At 43.4% G+C, this 21,283-nt stretch overlaps 1 protein-coding gene across 1 annotated transcript in view; it reads left to right on the top strand.

The window, feature by feature from the left end:
- CPS1 (carbamoyl-phosphate synthase 1) overlaps nt 1-21,283 on the top strand; it is a 173,081-nt gene that overhangs the window by 93,752 nt on the left and 58,046 nt on the right. Inside the window, exons 22-25 of the mRNA XM_044431870.1 lie at nt 12,131-12,272; nt 14,434-14,499; nt 16,251-16,314; nt 20,823-21,004. Of these exons, the coding sequence (XP_044287805.1) occupies nt 12,131-12,272; nt 14,434-14,499; nt 16,251-16,314; nt 20,823-21,004 (454 nt within the window). The remainder of the gene's footprint in view (nt 1-12,130; nt 12,273-14,433; nt 14,500-16,250; nt 16,315-20,822; nt 21,005-21,283) is intronic.

Raw genomic sequence — 21,283 nt, 5'->3', positions numbered from 1 at the left:
GAAAACCTTAGATCCAGACTTTGCAAGGTGAAAACAGTGAAATGAAAGAAAGATCAAAAGGTCATGAATGAATCATTGCTGCTTCAGTTGGGTGTCACATATGCTCTGTGTGTGTGTGTACACCACATCCAACTATTAGATTGTCATGTATGATTCTCCTGCCCCTTCCTAGGAGACAAGTACCTATTGCTTTTGTACAGATTACATCCCATCTAGTGAAAACAATTGTAACACTTCAGAAGTGCAGGGAAAGCCAGTGTGGTCTAGTGGTTAAGAGCATGGGACTGGGACCCAGGTGAGCTGGGTTCCAGTCCCCACTCAGCCATGGAGCCAACTGGGTGACTTTGGGCCAGTCACAGACTCTCAGCCCAACCTACCTCACAGGGTTGTTGTTGTGGGGGTAAGATGGAGGAGGAGATGTAAGCTGCCTTGAACCCTTTGTAGGAAAAAGGCAGGATATACATTGATAAATAAATAAATGTGCTCAGGAAAGGAAAACTTCGGCAGGTTAGTCAGTTTTATATGAACAAATGTTATTGCTACAACCATTAGTTACAGCTAGGCAGGGGTAGCAAATAAAGAATACAATAGCAAGTATAATACAATAAGAGCAATAAAAACAGTTCAGAATCAGTAATCTTATCCCTTCTCAGAGAAAAGAGCTTAGAAACTAACTGGATTGCCCTTTCCTCTTTGACTTCATGTGAAACTTGGGAGACATCAGGACAAAATGCTTTCAATACTGATCTGAGTTCAGTGGTATTTCAGTGGTCCTCCCTATTAAGTGCTTTGGGGACCAATGGCATGTGGTTGAGATAAATGTGTATGATTTGAAGGGATGATGATACATAATTTGCCCATAGGCATCTAGCTCTCAGTTGTTTTTAAACAGAAAAGTCCATGCATTTCTTTATTTAGAAAAGTTGGAGTATATGATGATGAGTACTAATATTTGCAGCTGCTTATTAACTCATGTGGTTGCTTAACTCACATGAATGAACAAACTGCATCCTAATCCAGTAATCTTTTTATGGGCAGAAGTTCTTGTCAGCATGCAGAGAGCTTCCCTGCCTTTTCAAGGAACTTCTTCATGAACAATAGAGTTCTGTGAAGGTAATGAGAGCTTTACTTGTGGGATTCGTTCTAAAGGTCCCCCATCTATTTCTCTTGCTGATTTTAAAATAATTTAAATCTAGAAAATGCACACAGTTTTTTATTCCTTAATAAGATGGTCCAGTGCACCCATTAGATTGGAATACCTAGTCATGTTTCACTAACTGAAAACATTAGGGACTTCTAGCCACATTGGTCAGTGATGGGACACTGTTGAACATGGTGAGCTCCACAGAATGGTTGGACGTTAATGTATATAACACATGAATATAGCACCAACCTTTCTTGGTCAAGATGGAAAAGATTTTGTTGAAGTGGAGGAGCTTCTTCTAATTTGGGTAAATTTCAAAGAACTGCCTCCATTAAAGTGAATTCAGAAACTGTGCATTCTTCAAAGTAAGCCTATGGCTTCCAGTGCAGGAGAATTTGCATAGTTCTCTTTGCTCCATTTTAGAGTCACTTTGTGTGGTAAAAGGAAGCATGGAAGGATATGCAGATGAATTTCCAGTTTGGAAATACTATCAGCAGGACGACTTCATGCATATTTTCCATGGTGAGATGTCAAGTTCCAGCAGCAGGGACTAGTCTTGCATCTCCCTGAAGGGATACACATGAGTTATTCCTTAACACTGGGAATGAGTTTGGTTATAGCTCTCCATGGATTGGCTCCATGCTCCCTCCACTTGCCTTCCACTTCAACTGAGCACAGGTCACAAAACCAGAGTGTGTACACTGGATATGTTATGTGCATCATGGTGTCAGGCCTCATCCCAGGCTAGACACATTCAGTTGATGTTGTCATGGATTCAGCTGGCATGCAAACTGTATGCAGTTAGGCTTGTTACACAGAATCTTGAACCCTGAAAAGATCAATGATTTGATTGCACAGATAGGCTTCTGTGTGCACAGTTTATGTTTGTGAAGCAGTCAGTCCACTGAATGAATACAGAATGAGGTAGGGCATACACCACAATCTCATGCCTCATGTATGTATGTATGTATGTATGTATGTATTTATTAAAAGCTTTTCTATCCCATCCCCTATGGAATGTCTTGGGATGGCTTACAATAAATAATGTAGGTATGCATTGGTACATGAACAGGACAATTTCTAAAATTGGTTTCATAATTGGAATGTACATGCATGGCTTTTGGTGCATGGTTTTTCTTGCATGTGACTAAAGTGCACAAGCACATATTGATAAAAGCACTGGTCAAAAGGAACTTTTGGTACAATTAAATGAGTACATTGTGTGGTAGTCAATGCACAATGAGCACAAAATGGTAACTATTTCTACCCCCTCCCCGCCCAACAAAGGAAATGCTGGAGGGATTTCCCTCTCTGGATGGGTGGGCCAGGAAAACATGCTTTGGAGGCCTCCCTCTCTTCCCTGTTGCTTTGTCTTTCTCCGATGATGATAATTTTCTGTAGTAATTTTTTAAAATTAATAGGCTTTATTGTGGTTTATTTGTAAGTATGGGTTCTTCATAACTCTAATGTTCATAACTTGGGGACTACCTGTATAAGAGTAGTCTGTATAAGCTCTTTGCTCTGCTTGTAGCCTTAACAATGTAGGTCTTCCAACTTAATGTGGTGTGATCTAGCTCTTGTGCCTTGCCTGTGCCTTGTGTCCTGTCCTGCCCCTTAATCTTGCAGGTTTTCCTGATAGTTGTGGTTCAGCTCCTGTATCTCACTGATCCTTGCTGCATCCATTTCCTACCTTCCTGTATCCTGTCCTGCTGAATCACCTCAGCAATTTAGGTCTTCCTGCTAGCTGCAGGGCATTTTGGCTCCTGTATCTTGCCTGGCCTTTGTTGGATCTGGTTCCTGCCATGCCTTGCTGCCACATCTTTGCTGCTCCTGAATCCCACCCAGTTATCCCCTCTCAAGGTACTCATTCCTTGCTCTGTTGTCTTACCGGTTCTTGACCTCTGGCTTATTCATGACTATGTTTTTGACTTGTTTCATTACCTGTTACTGGTTCCTGACTTTGGCCTGTATCTCAACCACAGCTACCAGGCTCTGAGCTACCAGAGTTTTGACCCTGCCCTGTCTTGAGTTCTGTTGCCCAGGCCCCAGTGCCTCTATCTTGACTCCTGTCTCCTACATCCTAGACAGTGGCAAGCAGTTGTGAACAATGTCTGAAAAGGGCGGAATGCCAGATTTCAAAGTCAGCACTGCCACTTAGCAAGCAAGGCCATATCCACAAATTTTGCAGAAATTCAGGTGTAGAGACATTTGTATGCATGCCTACTTAACACATTATTCCATGGGTACAATAAAAAAAGCCAAAATCCAAGATTTAGGCACTGAGAAAATGGCTCTGTTATATTTCATGTTTTTCCCATAGTTCACCAGTTATTTATTATGTATGTGCCATTTGGCCCTGAGGTAAAAATATCATTTTCTTTAAACAAGTATCTTGGAGGACACAAACCTCAAAATTATAGCATTGCATGCCAAAAGAGAAGAGTGAGGATTGTTGTTAGTTTACATCTTCTCCTACTTTAATGGGTCCTGACATATCCTGACAAGTCATCTTTTGAATAAGGTTCCTCTTGAGGAAAGTGGTTATAACTTCTCTCCTTGAGGCAAGGAGACAAACAATATTTGCCCTGATTTCATTACTGTAATTGCAGCTTATTCTAGAGCTTGTGAAATGTCAGAACCAATCGAGTAAACCAACATGAACCTCTAAGGAACAAACTTGGCAGGGAGAAGAAAGGAGAGATGATTCTCTCCTCTACCACATACACACACTTGTCTGTCAGCTCTTCTGCTTTGGAAATCAAACTGGGCTGAGAAACACTGAGCAACTGTAGACCAACTGCCACTGTTCCATTGGTATACAGTGGTACCTTGGCTCACGAACACCTCAGTTCACGACCAAATCAGGTCGCAAACAGAAATTTCAGAAAAAATGTGCCTCAGGTGGCGAACTCCGCATCGGGTGACAATCATGATCATGCCCGTCTTCCCTGCATGGGTGTAATCGCGGTCATGCTTGGGGTGGGTGAGGGGGAGATGGCCATGGTTGTACTCGTGCAGGGAAGACGGACACAATCACAGTCGTGTTGGGGGTGGGGGGAGATGGCCATGATCTTTGTTGTTGTTTGTTACTTTGTTGTGCTTTGCCACTTTGTTTCAAATTTTTATGATGAATAAAATTGGTTACAGAATGGATTAACCTTATTTACATTGCACCTTCTGGGGAAATTTGACTTGGGTCACGACCAATTTGGGTCGTGACCAGAGTTGTGGAATGGATTACATTTGTGAACCAAGGTACCATTGTATATACAACAGAGAGAGAGCAGGGGAGAGAGTCCAATATATGTTCAGAAATTACCTCAGCATGCAAATAGTCTCTGTTCCCTGCTCCACCCTTCTATCTCCTTCATGCAACTAATACTCAAGGAGTAACTAGGAGAATCCAGTTACAAAACCAGAATAATACCAAGCACTCAGCATCAATGTGAACTTTTGATGGTGCTATTCACACCAAAATATCACTTTGAATTTTGTACCTTCCCTAAAAGCATCCCACCTTTTTTTTCCTTTTGTGGCTTACATAGTCCTCCACTCCATTTTATCCTGACAAAATCAACCCTGTGAGTTGGGTTAGGGTTAGGCTGAGAAGGGAGTGACTGTCCCACAGTCACTCAGTGAGCTTCATGGCTGAGTTGGACTAGAACTCGACTTTCCTATGTCCTCAGGGAACCACACTCTTTAAGTACCATACCACACTGGCTCTCAAGCCATGACTGTTATGACTTCATTGCAACTTGGAAATAATTTTATTTTTAATCCCTGGTGCTATTCTCAGTGTGCAGTCATAGAAGAGACACATTTAAGCTGTCAGTGGGTGGATGTGCTGCAAAACTTTAAATAAATAAATAAATAAATATGGCTAAAAGGTGCCCCTAATATTAATTTGTTGGGCATATGCATAATACCTGGCAGATGGGCATATATCTAGGAACCTAGAGAGGATGCATTCATATACACTGAATATTTTGCAGACATAGTGTGTTTTCTCACATGCACATGAGGCCCTTATGTGCTCCCGCTCGCGCTCGCGCGCGCGCTCTCTCTCTCTCTCTCCCTCTCTCTCTCTCTCTCTCTCTCTCTCTCTCTCTCTCTCTCTCTCATTCCCCTCCCCACCCAAGGGGGGAGGGGAATGAAAAGTGCTCAAGGCACTAGAAACACCTTGAAATGCTGGCTTCAGATTGAGCTCCTTTGCATGCCTGGATGCCTTTCCCATCGAGGACTGGGTGAAGCCCTAGGGAAGTGTGCCTGGAGACACGCCATATAAGCTATATCTTTGCTGTGCTACTCCTCACTGATAATAACTCTGTAAAGGCCTTCAGCTAGCAGGATGCTCAATTGCATATTGGAGAGGGTGCTTTCCAAAGGCAGGTTAGTTTGGTATTACTTATGAGTCAGTAGATCAGATGAAAGCCAGTCAAGTGGAAGAGAGGACAGTACTGAAGCATTTGGGCTCCCCCTGGTAATTGTGATGCTGCAGGCATTCCTTGAGTCAGTTAATAGATTTCCCCAGTTCCTCTGTGCCAGGTGAAAATTTCCTCATTAAGGAGAATTTATTCCATTTCCTTTTATCATTTATTTTTGAAGAAGAAGCATGAGTGGATGAAGTTTCAGAGATGACAGGGTAGAATTTTAAACAACGATACCCTCCCGCCCCCCACTCACACACCATAGCAACAAAAACCTACACTCGAAGCTGAAAACAGAGGGGGAGCATGCAGAGGGAAAGGCTTATATTGTTTATAAACAGGAAAACACAGGAGACTTCATTTTGTTAGGAAGTAAGCAGCACCACCTAACTATTTAATGATTATGGCAGTGTGTAAAAAGGTTGATTGTTTAGCTTGAAGACCATTTTTCTCCCACTCTAGAACTTCAGACTGTCATTTTTGCAGACAAATACTTGGAGTAGAACACCATAAAAGACGTTAATCACCACCTCTTAGAATTTCAATGCTGTAAATTTCTTACAGGATAGAATTAAGCAAATTTAACCTTCTGTAGGTTTTTGAAGGGTATGTGTGCATTTATAAAGAGATTGTAGTTAGCAGGCAGCAAAACTAATGTGTGCTTTCAAGATGTGGGGGGTGAAACTGTGAGTAGGAGATTCCCTTCCCCATCACCACATTTGGGGCAAGTATTCTGCCTCTCTGTGCTTCAAGGAAGCAGCACTTGATGCAGCACATGCTTTGTGCACAGATGCTTTCCTGATTCTGTCAGTCACAGCTCCCATGAAAAAGATTGCAGGGGACAGGGTGACTAAAGACACTGCCTGAAGCCCCGGAGAGCCACTACTGTTGTTGTTTCTGAGCCAGTCAGTCCAATGGGCTGATTTAGTCCAAGGCCTCTTCCTATGCTCCATTTCCCAGCTCAAAGAATGGACAGAACACTCCTGCCACTCCTTTATTGAAAGGATGATGGCAACAGATACAACTAACCAAGAATGAAATCATAGATGTGTGTTTGTGCCAAAGCCACCTGCATAATTGCATTGCAAATGGCAGGAAGAGGGTGCATATCCCTGAACCTGCCTCCAGTGCTCAAACGGTAATAGGAGAAGGACTGTGGTAAGCCAGTGGTAAGTTTTGCAAAGACCCAGGTTCAACGCCCTGGCATCTCCTGATAGGACTGAGAAAGACTTCTGGAGAACCAGTGGGTAATACCAAGCTAGATGGGCATTATTGTGCTGTAGTATGTTGGCTTCTTTCATGTCACAGGATGTTGATAATATTCATAGTATTGAGAGAGAAAATATTTGCTATTACCCCTGTGCACCAAAGACAGAATGTTGTATAACGGTGCAAGTATAACCAGTTTAGAAGAATGTTGTTACTAGATAGGGAACTTTTTTCTTTTCATGGTGGAATTTCCTTTTCTGGTGTGCACGCTAGACTTTTTTTTCCTACTTGTGTGTGTGTGTGTGTGTATATGTGTTTGGCATGACATTTTATTTATTTATTTATTTATTTAAAGTTTTGATATGCCGTCCAATACTAAAAGTCTCTTAATGGGTTACAAAAAATAAGCCATTAAAATATATTTTTAAATGCTTTCTTCACCTAGAAAGCTGCCTGACAGTGTAATTCTTCCTGGAATAATTGAATCATTGGACAAACTCACACATCCTGCTGAACCAGCCTGCTACTAAACTACCATAGATTGAATGTTCGCAGAGCAATCATGGTACTCCTAACAGACTTTCATGCTTATTGTGGCTTCTTTGCCCTTCACTCATTCTCTCCCACCAGCACTGGCACAGATACCAGTCACCTTTGTGACAGCACTCCTTGTTGCCTCAGCCTCTACTTCAGTGCCCTTTCTGCAGTTGGTCTGTTCCTTTTGCCAGCTACAGTGGAAAACTCCTTTCTCCCACATCAGAATGCTAAATTTTCAGAGCCCTTAGTATCACAGAAATAGTTTGTCAGCTTTTTTTCCTCCAAGGAATTCTGTAGTTGCACATCAGCCAACACAATTCTCCAATAATTCAGCCCAGCACACTATTATCCCTTTCTGTCAATGTCCTAGCCAGTTTCATCCTCCATTCTGGAGCTTGCCTTTTAAATGTCTGCTTCAATTTACACTGAAGTAAGAACAGTTGCCAGCAAAAAGCATTCCTCTGGTTGCCTGTAAACTTCACTGCCCCCGTTCCTGCTTTTCTATTCTCTATCACATATCAGTATTTGCCATTTTCAGTGGCACGGGGCAGAAGACCCCAAGAAGGGATGAAGGAGGAGGGTGGCAGTACAAGCAAGATAGTGAGGAGTGGCTGCTCTGGACAGGCAGCTCTCTAGTCATTCCCAGCAACCCATGATAACACTTTCATACTTTGGTTTGAATGAGACACCAGATGTGCCTCTGCTAAAGTGTTCTCTTTGTTGTGCTAGTTTATTGCATGTAGACAGTTTTATTACACTTGAAGCATTTGCCCCAACATTAGGCCAAAGTAGTACAGCCTTCCACTGAGTGACCTCTTTCTTATAATCACAGGCTGTCTCTAAGAGAATGATTTGTCAAAGGCCAAGTTGGCTCTTTGAACCTGCTATATATAGCTTTCCAGGATAGTCACTAAGTGCAAGTACTAGTTGAATCTGGTCCTTGCCATCTTCTAAGATCAAGGTTGATTCAGACACTGGAATCGTATGCAGATGCTTGCCTGATCACATGTAGAATAAAAATGGATTGTTGCCCTTGCTTCCCCAACTGGCAGTTAAGCATATTGAGGGTGAAGGCCTGACAAGGTGTCTATAAGCAATTCCACTGGTCAGGGAAGATTAGTCTGTTGCCCAGGGATATGGGCATCGGGTTTGCATGTGTACCCTCATCCCCTTTCCCACTTCTGTCGACATTTGAACTGGGGAATACATACACAGGGCTTGAATTGAATCTACTTGTGGTGTTTTACTGATGGAAGCAGTTCCATAGTGGAACAGGGAGGGGCGATTGTTCCTTCGCCCTCCTCCCAGAGCCCTCGCAACCTGAAAATCTGCCCCAGAGAGCTGGGAAGCCAAGACACAGAGGGCTGCAGGGAGGAGAAGAGGGGGACTGAGCTTGTGGGCTTCCTGGATGAATTTAGTCAGTGTCTGTGAATACTGGACCACTTGGTGATCTAGTAGGGCTTACACCATGCTCATACCATAATGCAGAGGTTCTGCTTTAGCAAAAAAATAGTATTATTTGAGAATCATTTTCTCTTTTTCTGAGTCAGTGCTTGCTTGCATTTAAAATATTGTTGTATTAGACAAGCTAAACAAGAATAGAAACAGAAACAGAGCGAGTCAGAAGGGGCCTCCCAGGCCATCTAGTCTGACCTCCGGCACCAGCCGGCTCCGCTCACGACATGCCCACCATGTGCACGTCCAGCCTATCCTTGAACACCCGCACCGATGGGGCCTCAACGACCTCCCGTGGAAGCCCATTCCACACCCTCGGGGTCCTAACCATCTGGAAGTGCTTCCTGGCATCCAAATGGAACCTTGGCTCCCTGAGCTTTGCTCCGTTGGAGCGCGTCCTGCCTTCCTCTGCAGGGGAGAACAGGTCTCTACCCATCTCCGTGTGACATCCCCTCTGAGTCTCCTCTTCTCCAGGCTGAAGAGACCCAGTTCCCTCAGTCTCGCCTCATACCCCATCCCCTGCAAACCGGCCACCAACCTTGTGGCCCTAGGCTGCACTGACTCTAACCTGGCTATATCCTTCCTGTAACGAGGGGCCCAAAACTGAGCACAATACTCCAGTTGCGGGCGCACCAGAGTCATACAGAGCGGTAGTAATACCTTTCTCGATCTAGAAGCCACACTTCTGGCTATGCAACCAAGGGTGGCGTTCACCCTCTTGACCACCGCATCACACTGCTCACTCATGTTTAGCCTGTAGTCAGCCAGTACCCTGAGGTCCCTTTCACAAGTGCTGCTGTCCAGCCACTTGTCACCTAACATGTACTTATGACAGCTATTCCTATGCCCCAAGTGCAAGACCTTGCACTTATCCACATTGAACGCCATCCTGTTGTCTCCTGCCCACTTCCATAGTCTGTCCAGATCCTTTTGGACCTGGAATACCTGCTCCTCAGTTGTGGCCACTGCTCCAGTTTTAGTGTTGTCTGCGAATTTGATCAGTAGACTGTTCACCCCTTCTTCCATGTCATTAGATGGAAGATCTAATGAAAAGATGAAACAGGATCGGTCCCAGGACAGAGCCCTGGGGACCCCGCTTGTCACTGGCCGCCATCCCGATGATTCCCCACTAATGGTTACCTTCTGCTTTTTGTCAGTCAAGCATGCCCTAATCCACCGGACAGTGCTTTGGTGTATCCCAAAACTCCTCAGTTTCTCCACCAGGATATCATGGGGCACTTTGTCAAAGGCCTTGCTGAAATCCAGGTATACCACATCCACAGCATCCCCTCCATCTAGTCATCTTGAGACCTTGTCATAGAATTCCACAAAGTTTGCCTGGCAGGACCTGTTTTTGCAGAAGCCGTGTTGTGTGGCTGTCAGCCTCCCTTCCCTATCTAGCATCACTAGATCTCTCTCGATTATGAGCCTTTCCATTGTTTTTCCTACAACGGATGTAAGGCTAACTGGTCTATAATTCCCCATGTCCCTTCTACTACCCTTTTTGAAAATTGGGACCACTGATACCACCCTCCAATCCTCTGGAACTTCACCCGTTCTCCATGAGGCCTCAAAAATGGAGGCCAGTGGGTATGAGAGAACCCCTGCCAACTCTCTAAGTACTCTTGGGTATAACCCGTCAGGGCCTGGCACCTTTGTAATGTCCAATGCTCTGAGGAACCCCCTTGACTATGAGGATAAGAAGTGGAGCAGCTGAAAACACACCCAGGCTCTTCATAGTTTGACTAAGTGCAACTCCAGAGAAAGATTGGGTTGCACCAGAGAGAGAGGCAGGATGCTGATCGGGCTGATGACAGAGGAAACAGAAGAATCCATGTGCAGCAATTACAGAAGGAGAAATAGGAACTGAGGAAATTAAAAATGCATAAAGCAAACCAGGAAGAAGCACTTACTTCAGCAGAAGAAAGCCAAGGATGTCAAAAGAGCAAGGTGGTGAGAAGAAAGACCAAAATTTAGATTGACAGGACAATGTGAATTGTGTATGTGAAACCTTCTAAGTATTGACTGAAGGTGCATGAATTAGGAAGTAGCCACAGAGAGTGGTGGTCCCAGTCATTGGTTTACAAATTGGTAGCAGCCTAAGGCTGTGATCAGTAAGGGATGCCTTTCTTCAGTTATGGGGTAGTATGCATATTTTTCCTGGCCTTAAGCATCTCATCTCTATAATGAGCAAAAACAGAAAGTTCACTAAATAAAATCTCTTGGCTTTGAATGGGAAGGATGGAAGAAATGCAGGCACCATCCATCTGGACTCAAGCAAATCATTTTGGCAGAGTTAAGAACTTAAACCCATTAACACTAAAGTAGCTCATACTGTTTTTCACACTTTCATACTAAAATCCTTAGCTAGCATACTACTGAATTTGCAAGACATGGCTGGCTCAGTGCAGGTTAAGCATAGTGAGCTGTAGCAGTTGCCTTGGCCTTTTTGATTGCACAGTTGTAGTAGGGGTGAAGGAACAATAGTGCAATCCTTGACTGGGTTTCAATGATAAAGTACAATGCCTTATCATCCTGTTCAAGGGTTGTGCAAGCAATTAAATAACCCACAGTGAGCCAGCCATGTTGTGCAAACCAGGCCAGTAAACCAGAGAGAAACTGCATGTCAGAAGGGGCATACATATTAGGGATGAAAAAAGAAGTGGGTGCAAAATACTAAGCTTATAGGTTTTGTGTTTTGTTTTAGTGATGGAATAGATGCAATCAACTCAGAGGGAATAGTTGGGTCAACATTATGAATACTTAAAGATGTCAGGAGCTCTTGTTTTACATATACAATTTGGATTTTTGTAGCATATTGTGATGTTTGATGCAGTTTTTTGTGCATTGTTTATGTTCTTAATACATAATAGAAATATATATCCAGAGAGTAAAATGGCTGGTAAATATAACCTTTGAATTTCTGGATATGGGGAGCATGACATTACAGTCTAATCAATCCTATATATGCTTAATTGTGAGAAGAAGTGGTGGAAAAATTTAGGGATGCCTGCCAAATTTGACTTCAGAGGCAAATGTTTACATTCCAGGTAAGTGTGCTGTCAGCCAATTGCTTTATTTTTATACTGTATCATTTATCTCCTCCAAAGAACATATAGCAACATTTTAATCTCACTGTGATTTATGAGGGTCAGGATTGGTCTTCCAGCCCTTTTCTTCTTATTGGCATCCAATGGGATGGTGTGGGATTTGGACTTGGGTTTTCCATGCCCACATTTGCACTCTAGCCCTGAGTATTTCCCATGCATGATTTCCTCCCTAGGTCTATACAATCTTTGAGAAGCATATAAAGCACAATGTGCCCATAATACACTGTTTTTTATGTTCATCTGTTCAGTGAGTCTATTCCAGAGGAGAGCCTGAGGAGAGCCAAAGAGATCGGCTTCTCAGATAAGCAGATTGGAAAATGCCTGGGTGTGACGGAAGCACAAAGCAGGGAACTGAGGCTTAAGAAGAACATAACACCTTGGGTGAAGCAGGTATAATTGTACACACATATCTGACCTGGTTGGATGATCTTTTGGCGTAAACAATCAAGGCTTACATAAAAGTTTTAAAAAACACAAGTGGCTCATAATTATGGGATTCAGTTTGTTTCCATTTTACAGATGGGGAACAGAAATCCTGGTTCATATACTTGCAATATAAGCTAAGATGTGATTAGTGAGAATTCTGAGCCCTTCTTGGAGGCAAGCAGTGACATTGGGGGGTTATAGTAGCAATGGTTACCATTTTCTTTCTGCTGTTTATATTTATCCTATTTCTTTTAGGTGCTAATTAGGGTCTCCTTAAAGCCATAGCCTAAGCAACATGCCTGAGGTCACATAGGAATTCTGTAGCAGGGCAAATGTGAAATTAGCATCTTTTGCTACTCACTTATGCAAGCAACACATGCTTTTCCAGCCTGCCTTGTACACAGTTTTGAGCAGGGAAGTCTAAAAGGTTGAAAATGTTTCTGTTGACCATTATGTTGCGTGACTGTGAAATGTGGAGCTCCTTTTGTCTGTCTCTCAGCCATACATTTTTATAGAGTAATGCTTTATTTTAAGTGTTCTATCATTGAAAGTTCATTTGGTATTCATTGTGATAGCATGGAACATAATAAGTTCATGTGCTATTCATGACGATGTCGCATCTGCTTTCATAGGTGTTCCATAGTCATTTTGCTGTACAGTTAAGGGATGCTGATACAAAAGTCCTGTCAGCTCCCCCACTTCTTTTCCACTGATCTTGGAAAGGCTTGAAGGGAGCATCTGCGCCCCAAGTCCTGTTGACTTTGACTGGTTTTCTTCTATATTATCATCTAGTTCAGGCAACTGTATCAATTTTGTCCGGACTAGTATTAAGGGTGAATGTGGTCAGGCACCAGCTGACCTGCTGCTGCAGCAGGATCCCACTGACAGGAGGCCCTCGAACTTGCCACTGCCTGTCATCACTGCAGCCTGCTTGTTCATCTGCCTCTTGCTCTGGCCCAGAGAGTGCAGGTGGTGAGGAGGATGAGCAGGCAATGCTCTGGCATCCTGGAACATGGGCTCTCTGCCTGCCCAGCAAGCAAGTGACAGCAGTGATGGGAAGGAGAACAGCAGTTGCTGCAATGGCAAGGAGAAGATAGACCCACTGATGGATGGGCTATCAAGGGTGTCTTGTCCAAAGATTTTTCCAAACCCCAGAGGTTCTTCAGCTTCGTTGATTTGGGGAGAGTGCAATCTATCTTCTAGCCCTTTCTGTCATTTTTCTTGGGATAGAGAAGGAGAAGCATTCCCAAGATGCAGCCTGGGTACTTTATAGCTGGTACAATACTTGGTATAAGGTTTATATTGAAGCCTAACTATTATGGGATGTGCTCCCAATAATAGGTGGAAAGGGGACTGGCCAGCTATTGTACACAATGAGGTATATAGGCCCAGATGAATCCCAAGAGCAGCAGCAGATAACGAATAAAAGCTCAGTATCCGTGCAGCGCACACTTACTGGGCAGAATGCCTCCACTGAATCCAGGGCGACTTACCTCTAAGCAAACGTGGAGAGGATTCAGTGGCAAGCATTCTGTTTCACATCTGCTTATGATCTGGAAGCTGTGTCGTGGTTACTTCAGGTGATACTCTGTTTCTTCTGGCAGGGAGCCTGGGTATGACCAGTCCAATTTTTGACATCAGCCCCTGTTCACAGAAGTAGGAAGCACATGGCCCACAACCTGCCTAGTGCTCCCTGACCTTTGGTTGTGCCCACAGAAATTGTGGTGGTGGCACAGCAGAAGCCAAAAATGGTTGATACCTTGTTTTAAATCATATACCTTGTTTCAAAGGAAAACCATCCTCCTTTGCCTCCACTGCATCATTGGATTTCAGCAGCACTTTTGGAGATGCCACAGTGGGGGTCTGGGATACAGCCCTCAGACATTGCCCATGCCTTCTCTTGAGGACTGGTATTGTTGCTTTGACTACATAAGGATTGTCACTCAGGAAATAAATTTATTATTAGTATATGAGTATGAGTTGACCTGAATATCATAACACCCAGTTGATGGTATGTTGCCCTTAAGCACTTCAGCAAAGAGAAGAGAGAAAGCAGTGAGTCTGGAGGACAGAATGGAAAGTATGAAACAGTGAAGCATGAAAGCTTTCTTCTTCTCCTCTGCAGATTGACACACTGGCAGGAGAATACCCTGCTGTAACTAATTACCTCTATGTCACTTATAATGGCCAGGTAAGTGCTATCATTTACTTCAGTAGGGCCACAGTGTATTATGATATATTTTCTCCCATTAGTGTCCATTGACCTTGCAAGTCAAATTCACCCAAATTCATCTAGAGACAGCTCTGGTTTAGAGCAACTGGCAGAGGCATAATCCCATCAGAGCACCGGTGGAAATGTTTTTCTACTATTGTTGTTGTAAAAGTGAAAGTATAAGTGGGACCAGCAAAGTCCTTTTGAGCAAGCATAGTAGAGGTACAAGCAGTGAAAATTTACCCACAGTGCCACAGTTTTGTTCCCTAAATTAACAATTGCTGTGGACTACCAGTGAAAGCCGTATTGATGTAAGTTTTGCTTGCTGTTTTGCAGTGTAGGAGATCAGGTTTCCCTGTGAAATTTAACCTCTCTCTTCCAAATCCAATTTGCATAGTGCAATACATCTTGAGCACAGTGGGTAGCTCTGTCCCATCCCATTTCACACCACTTACTGACAATAAATTGTATAATGAAAATGCTAACTCCCTGGCAATTTGTACAATTGAATTGCAAATAGGTGATTACTTGCATGAACTTTCTGGGAAATGGGGCAAAGTGGCTCAAGTAGCTATTGGTAGAATATATGAAACATAGATTCCTAGCTTAGGGAATGGAGCTGATCCCCTGACCAAAACTAAAGTTCTGTGGCATGCCATAGAGTCATGAGGCATGAACCAAAGGGGATAGAGTCCTAATGCCAAAGATTTACCTTTGGAGGATTAGAAGACCAATTACATAATTGTTGGGTGATGAGGTCATTCAGCAGTGAAAGCACATGGAAAAATGAGGACTCTGCTTTCCTGTGATAAGCTGTCAAATGCAGGCATGACATATTAAGGAGTAGTGCAATTGCAATTGCAAACAAAGATAGCAAAGTGGATAGTGATTCTCAGAGAAGCAATTGTTGCATGGTGGGTAGCAATTCATTTGCATCAAAGCCAGGTGGAATGGCTCTCTTGCTTAACCTGTAATATGTGGCATTTTCTTGGGCTAGCTTCACCTGAGAAACAGCTGAGTTATCCAGGGTAGAGGTTACTTGATCTGGGGGCTGGAGGTGGATCGCTCACTTAAAATCCTGTATTTACTCTTGGGGGAAAATACTCAAAAACAACCCTATTGTTCATGCAAACAGTACTGAGTTAGACAGACCATTAAAGCTCCAATCCTACATACATTTACTTAGGAGTAAATCTCTTAAACCTGCCTTCACATAGGGGAATCTTTAGTTTCAGTATAGCATGCTCTCTTGGTCCAGACTTCCATAGCTCAGTGGTTAATTGTGTTGTGAACCACCAATCCGAGTTCATAACCTGTGACCGCAAGGCAATCAAACCAGTTAGTCCTGATTAGGAGATCAACCCTGACTGCTCTTTAGAAGGCCAGATACTGAAGATGAAACTCAAATACTTTGGCCACCTAATGAGAAGGAAGGACTCCCTGGAGAAAAGCCTAATGCTGGGAACAATTGACGGCAAAAGAAGAAGGAACGGTAGAGGATGAGGTGGTTAGATGGAGTCACTGAAGCAGTTTGCATGAGCTTAAGTGGACTCCGGGGATGGTGGAGGACAGGAAGGCCTGGAAGAATGTTGTCCATGGGGTCATGATGGGTTGGACACAACTTCATAACTAACAACAACAACTTGTGAAGCATAGATGGTTTATTCTATGGCACAGTACTACTGCTCAGAAGAATTCCCAATGACTCTTTGTACTGTGTTCTATTTTAGGAACATGATGTAAAATTTGATGACCATGGAATGATGGTGCTGGGCTGTGGACCGTATCACATAGGTAAATCTCACTGATAGTTTCCTTGGCTTTTTCCAGCTGAGAACTTCTTTTGAAAATCTTTTGTTTTGTTTTGTACCCTCTCCTGCAGTAATGTTTCATGCTTCACTGGAATTACACATGCAACATATGTATTATACCTCAGCATTGTGTTTCATAGCTTTAGAACCAAAGATTTTATTTATCAGTTGAAGGTTTTAAGCAACTTGGACTGCAGGTGGCGCAGTGGTTTAAACCGCTGTGCTACTGGGCTGGTTGATTGAAAGGTCGCCAGTTCAAATCTGCACAATGGGGTGAGTTCCCATTGCTCTATCCCAGTTCCTGCCAACCTTGCAGTTTGAAAGCATGCAAATGCAAGTAGATAAAAAGGTACCACTTCGGTGGGCAGGTAACAGCGTTCCGTGCACTTGGTGTTTAGTCATGCTGGCCACATGACCATGGAGACTGTCTGCGGACAAACGCTGGCTCCCTCGGCTAGAAAACGGAGATGAGCACCGCCCCCTAGAGTCAGGCATGACTGGACTTGATGTCAAGGGGAAACCTTTACCTTTAATAGTACAGGTTAAAGATTCAGGGAGGGCTGCTGCTGGTATAACTCCGAAATACAGTAAAATACAATGTAGGTGAACGGGCTTGTCTTAATTTTGGTTGTGTGTTATGTTGATATAAATGGGCACTGACATTAAATTCAGTTATGTTTGCTCCAGTCAATCAGGATTTGAAACCATTCAGTCCTGCTCTAGGGTTCTAATCCTGTTCTCATACCTTGTTGATGTGTTCATCAAATGTCTGTCTTGGAGGGTAGAATGGGATCCTGCTTGCTGCACTGAAAACTGAACTGCATTGGAATGACAGTAAAACACACTCTCTGGATGGTATCTTGTATCAGTAGAATACAAGATATTCCAAGTAGAACTAACACTGGATGCAACTTTACATGTCTAAAACCGTTTGCATGTGGACCCAGTTGTACTTTCTACCCCAGGAGCAGAGTTTCAGAGGTGGCTGTAAATGTCCTCTACACATTTGTATGGACAAAGTGAGTAACAAGGCTAATAACAAGCATTATTTCAAATCTTAGTGATTATCTGTTAATTATGCCTAGGAAACTATACACCATGGGTCCTCAAACTACAGTCAGTGGGATGGATCCAGCCTGCCATGGCCATCCATCTGGGCTGCACCGCCGTTCGCCACCCATGCGCGTGCTTGCTGCATGGGCGGGGAGGTGGAGGCTTGCTCGCTCGGAGATGGTCTCCGAGTGAACAAATCGCTGCCTGCCTCCTGTATATGCACGCTCGCCACTGCTTCACAGCACGGGTTGGGGGTGGTGGTGGCTTGCTTGCTTGGAGATGGTTTTGGACTCACTGGGAGATCTTCGAGCGAGTGAGCCACCACAGCACACACGCCCGGTGCTGCCTCACACGTGCCCAACAGCACCTCACCAGCTCACGCCCCCAGGCACCCCCACCTCACCGGCCTGTGATGGTCACTGCAGCCTTTCAACTGGCCCCCTATTCAAAAAGTTTGAGGACCTCTGCTGTACACCATGGGTCCTCAAACTACAGCCCATGGGCCTGATCGTGCCTGCTATGCCGATTTATCTGGCCCACCTCAGAGCTTTTGGACTTGCTTGGAGAAAACGATCTCTGAGCAAGTCCAAAAGCTCTGAGCCGGTGCAGGCGTACTCAGTGGGGAGATGGCTGCAATTGCAGTTGCACTCATGCAGGGAAGATAGGTCCAATCACGGTCATGCTTGGCAGGGGGAGATGGCCACGATTGCATCCACCTTCCCTGGACAATCATGCTGGGGGTGGGGGATGGCCACAATCGTGGCCCTGCTTGTGCAGGGAAGACGGGGGTCTGATCCCCATTGTGCTTGTGGGTGGGCGAGATGGCCGCAATCACACTGAGGGGGAGATGGCCACGATCGCGCCCACCTTCCCTGCACGAGCATGCCTGCCACCACCTTGCCAGTCCGTGCACACTGCTGCCACCTTTCAACTGGCCCCCTGTTGAAAAAGTTTGAGGACCCCTGCTAACATTCTCTCCAAATGTATACAAACATCTCCCAGACAGAGCCAAGTACTACTGAACTACTTTCCTGAAGGTGCTACTCTGTAAAAATCAAATAAAGTTATACATTAAAATAAATCTTTCAACAAAACCAAGCATGAGTGAAAAGCCACTGAAAATACAAAACAAGAGAACCACAAACCCATATACAGAAAAAGGGGGAAAACAAAACAAAAACAACAAAACATACAGCCACACAATCGGAGTTAATATAGTAACAATCGGAGATGCATTGAACTGGTCTTGAAAGTATTACTGGTAACATCTGTGTATACAGATATGCTCACACACAGGCACACAAATATTCCTGTTTGTTCCTGTTCCACATCACTAATATAGGCTGAGGTAGGTTGACCAAATGCCATAATGAGTGCTGAGACAAAGTTGTCATTGGAGGTATGTTTGCTCAGAGGATGCCAGTGTTTTTTAAATATTTTTATTAAACTAGCAAAAACAATTAGTATAATAACAACATAATTAAACATCACTAATAAACATAATTAAACAATACAACAATACTAGTGCTACCTCCACCAGGACCAACAAATCAAGTCACATAATGTAAGATCATTTATTCATTCAGGGTGCCCCTCACCAGTGTTGTGAGGTCTGCGGTCCATTGCATGATTGGAGGGCATGAATGTCTTCTCTCCCCATAGTAGGAGTCTCTTAGCCACCATGAGGGCTCATACAGGCCACTCGTGGTGGCCAGAGCACAGCTTCCAGGATGTGGGAATGTAATTCAGCAGTACATTGGCACTTCAAACAAGAATGACCTATTTAGGACAGAGCTGATGTGTCTAAAAGCTGTCCAGAAGGGGGCCACCACTGGGCGCTTCCACATCAAGAGCATTGATGACGCTTCTGCCATCCCACATCGACAACATTTATTACAGGGTAATTCTTTTTTCAGAAACAGGCACTGCAGCATCCGATATGCCCCAAAGAGCAGCTTTTGCTGAATAAGTTGCAGTTTCAGGTCAGAGGCTATGGATTGTGTGGATTCCCCAGCCTTGTGCTTTCCAGACACGTTTGGACTGCAACATCCAGAATTCCCAGTCAATGGCCCTGCTGAACAGGAATTCTGGGAGTTGTGGCCCAAATGCCTCTGAAGTCCACCAGGTTGGGGAAGGCTGGTGTAGAGGATATAGCTATTTTCCAGTGGTGTGTTTGAATATACCATTCATTTTTCTTTGAGTCTCTGGATGTCAGGCTGGTTGAATGCCATCAGTCTTTTGTAAAGATATAATGTTGGCTTGCTTGTCTTTGTAAAACTAGCCAATTCCTCCAATAATGTTGGGGATTCCAAGGCGGTGAATGCTTTTGGGCCATATACAGAGTGGAACATATGTTTTATTTGAAAGTGTTGCCTGTGTATCTTTTGTTGCAGTTGATGTGTACTCTGTAAATCCTCAAAGGAAAGGAATTCACAGTCTTTGTAGGAAAACCAGCCCTGATGGTTTTCCAATCAATTATTATTATTATTATTATTAATATTATTATTATTACATTTCTATGCCGCCCCTTGCCGAAGCCTTGGGGTGGCTTACAACACAATAAAATACATTGAAATACAATAGAACATAATAAATTACCATTAAATACAAAAATACAAAAAATACACTGAGTTACAAACATAATAATATAAAATTAAAATTATCAGTATAAAATAATTAAATAAATAATATAGGAGGAGAAAAGAGAAGGAAGAAGAAGTTGCCCTGGCCAGATCATATATTTTAACAATTAAAATGATGTTTAAATAAAAAGGTCTCCAAATCCTTCCTCTAGATTCCTGGATGTCTACAAAGATATCTCTGAAACAGGCACACTATTGCCCTCTATGCACAGTGCTAATATTTCAATCATTCCCAAACCTGGAAAATTCTACAGATTCTGTGTGAGTTATCTCCCTGATCAACAAAGATGCCAATCATCACTGTGGTGCTAGCCAATGGAGTTCAAGAAATAATAGCAACAACAATCCATCCTGACCAAGTAGGGTTTATACACGCCAGGGTGGGAGCAGGAAATGTGAAGCTACTGGTAGACTTAGGCTTGTGTGTGAATGAACACAGCTACCCCTCTTTGATTTCTTGGCATTACTTCTAGCATAAGTATCACTCACCCAGTCTCTACAGAGCAAATGCTTACTTCTGTAGACAGGTGGATCTGTAAGAAGGCTATGCTGGCTTTTAGCCCCATAGGTTTGGTAAGGACTCTAAGCAGATAGGGCTAAGAGCCATTCCTTTTAATAAGATATATGCAGGTGTTTTTTTTTCAGTGGGAGTGCACAGGCTACCATTTCAAATGTCAAAATCCACATGTGGACATTAGAGCCTTTGTCCTGTTCTTGCTATGTACTTTTATTTTCAGACCTTTCTGCACAATACTGTACATGTTAAACTCCATTGAGTGTGTCCTTTTGTTGGCAGGGAGCAGCGTGGAGTTTGACTGGTGTGCTGTTTCATGCATCCGCACTTTGCGTCAGCTCTGCAAAAAGACAGTTGTGGTGAACTGTAATCCAGAGACAGTGAGCACTGATTTTGATGAGTGTGACAGGCTCTATTTTGAGGAGTTGTCATTGGAGAGGATCTTGGACATCTACAAGCGGGAGGTATTTTTTTAAAAAATCTAATTGTCTCAAAAACAAACCCAATATCAGGCCCTTTTAAAACAAGCCAAACTATTTTGAAAGTTAGCTTTATGACACCTTTGGCTGAGCCCTTCAGCTCCTTGTTTCGATCTTGGCATTACATTCCACATGGTGTTGCTGTTCCTAGTAACTATTCAATAACAAATGTCAACTAAATGTAGAGTTATTTTCCAGAAATGTGCTGCACAGTATTTATGAGCTGATGTAATTTATTTCACTGTTGTTTATTGCTCAAATTGT

Source organism: Varanus komodoensis, unplaced genomic scaffold, assembly GCF_004798865.1.
Source record: "Varanus komodoensis strain SLA01 unplaced genomic scaffold, ASM479886v1 scaffold23, whole genome shotgun sequence".
Classification (NCBI taxonomy): Eukaryota; Metazoa; Chordata; class Lepidosauria; order Squamata; family Varanidae; genus Varanus; species Varanus komodoensis.
The sequence above is the reverse complement of the archived record's forward strand: the minus strand, read 5'-3'. Positions and strand labels throughout refer to the sequence as shown.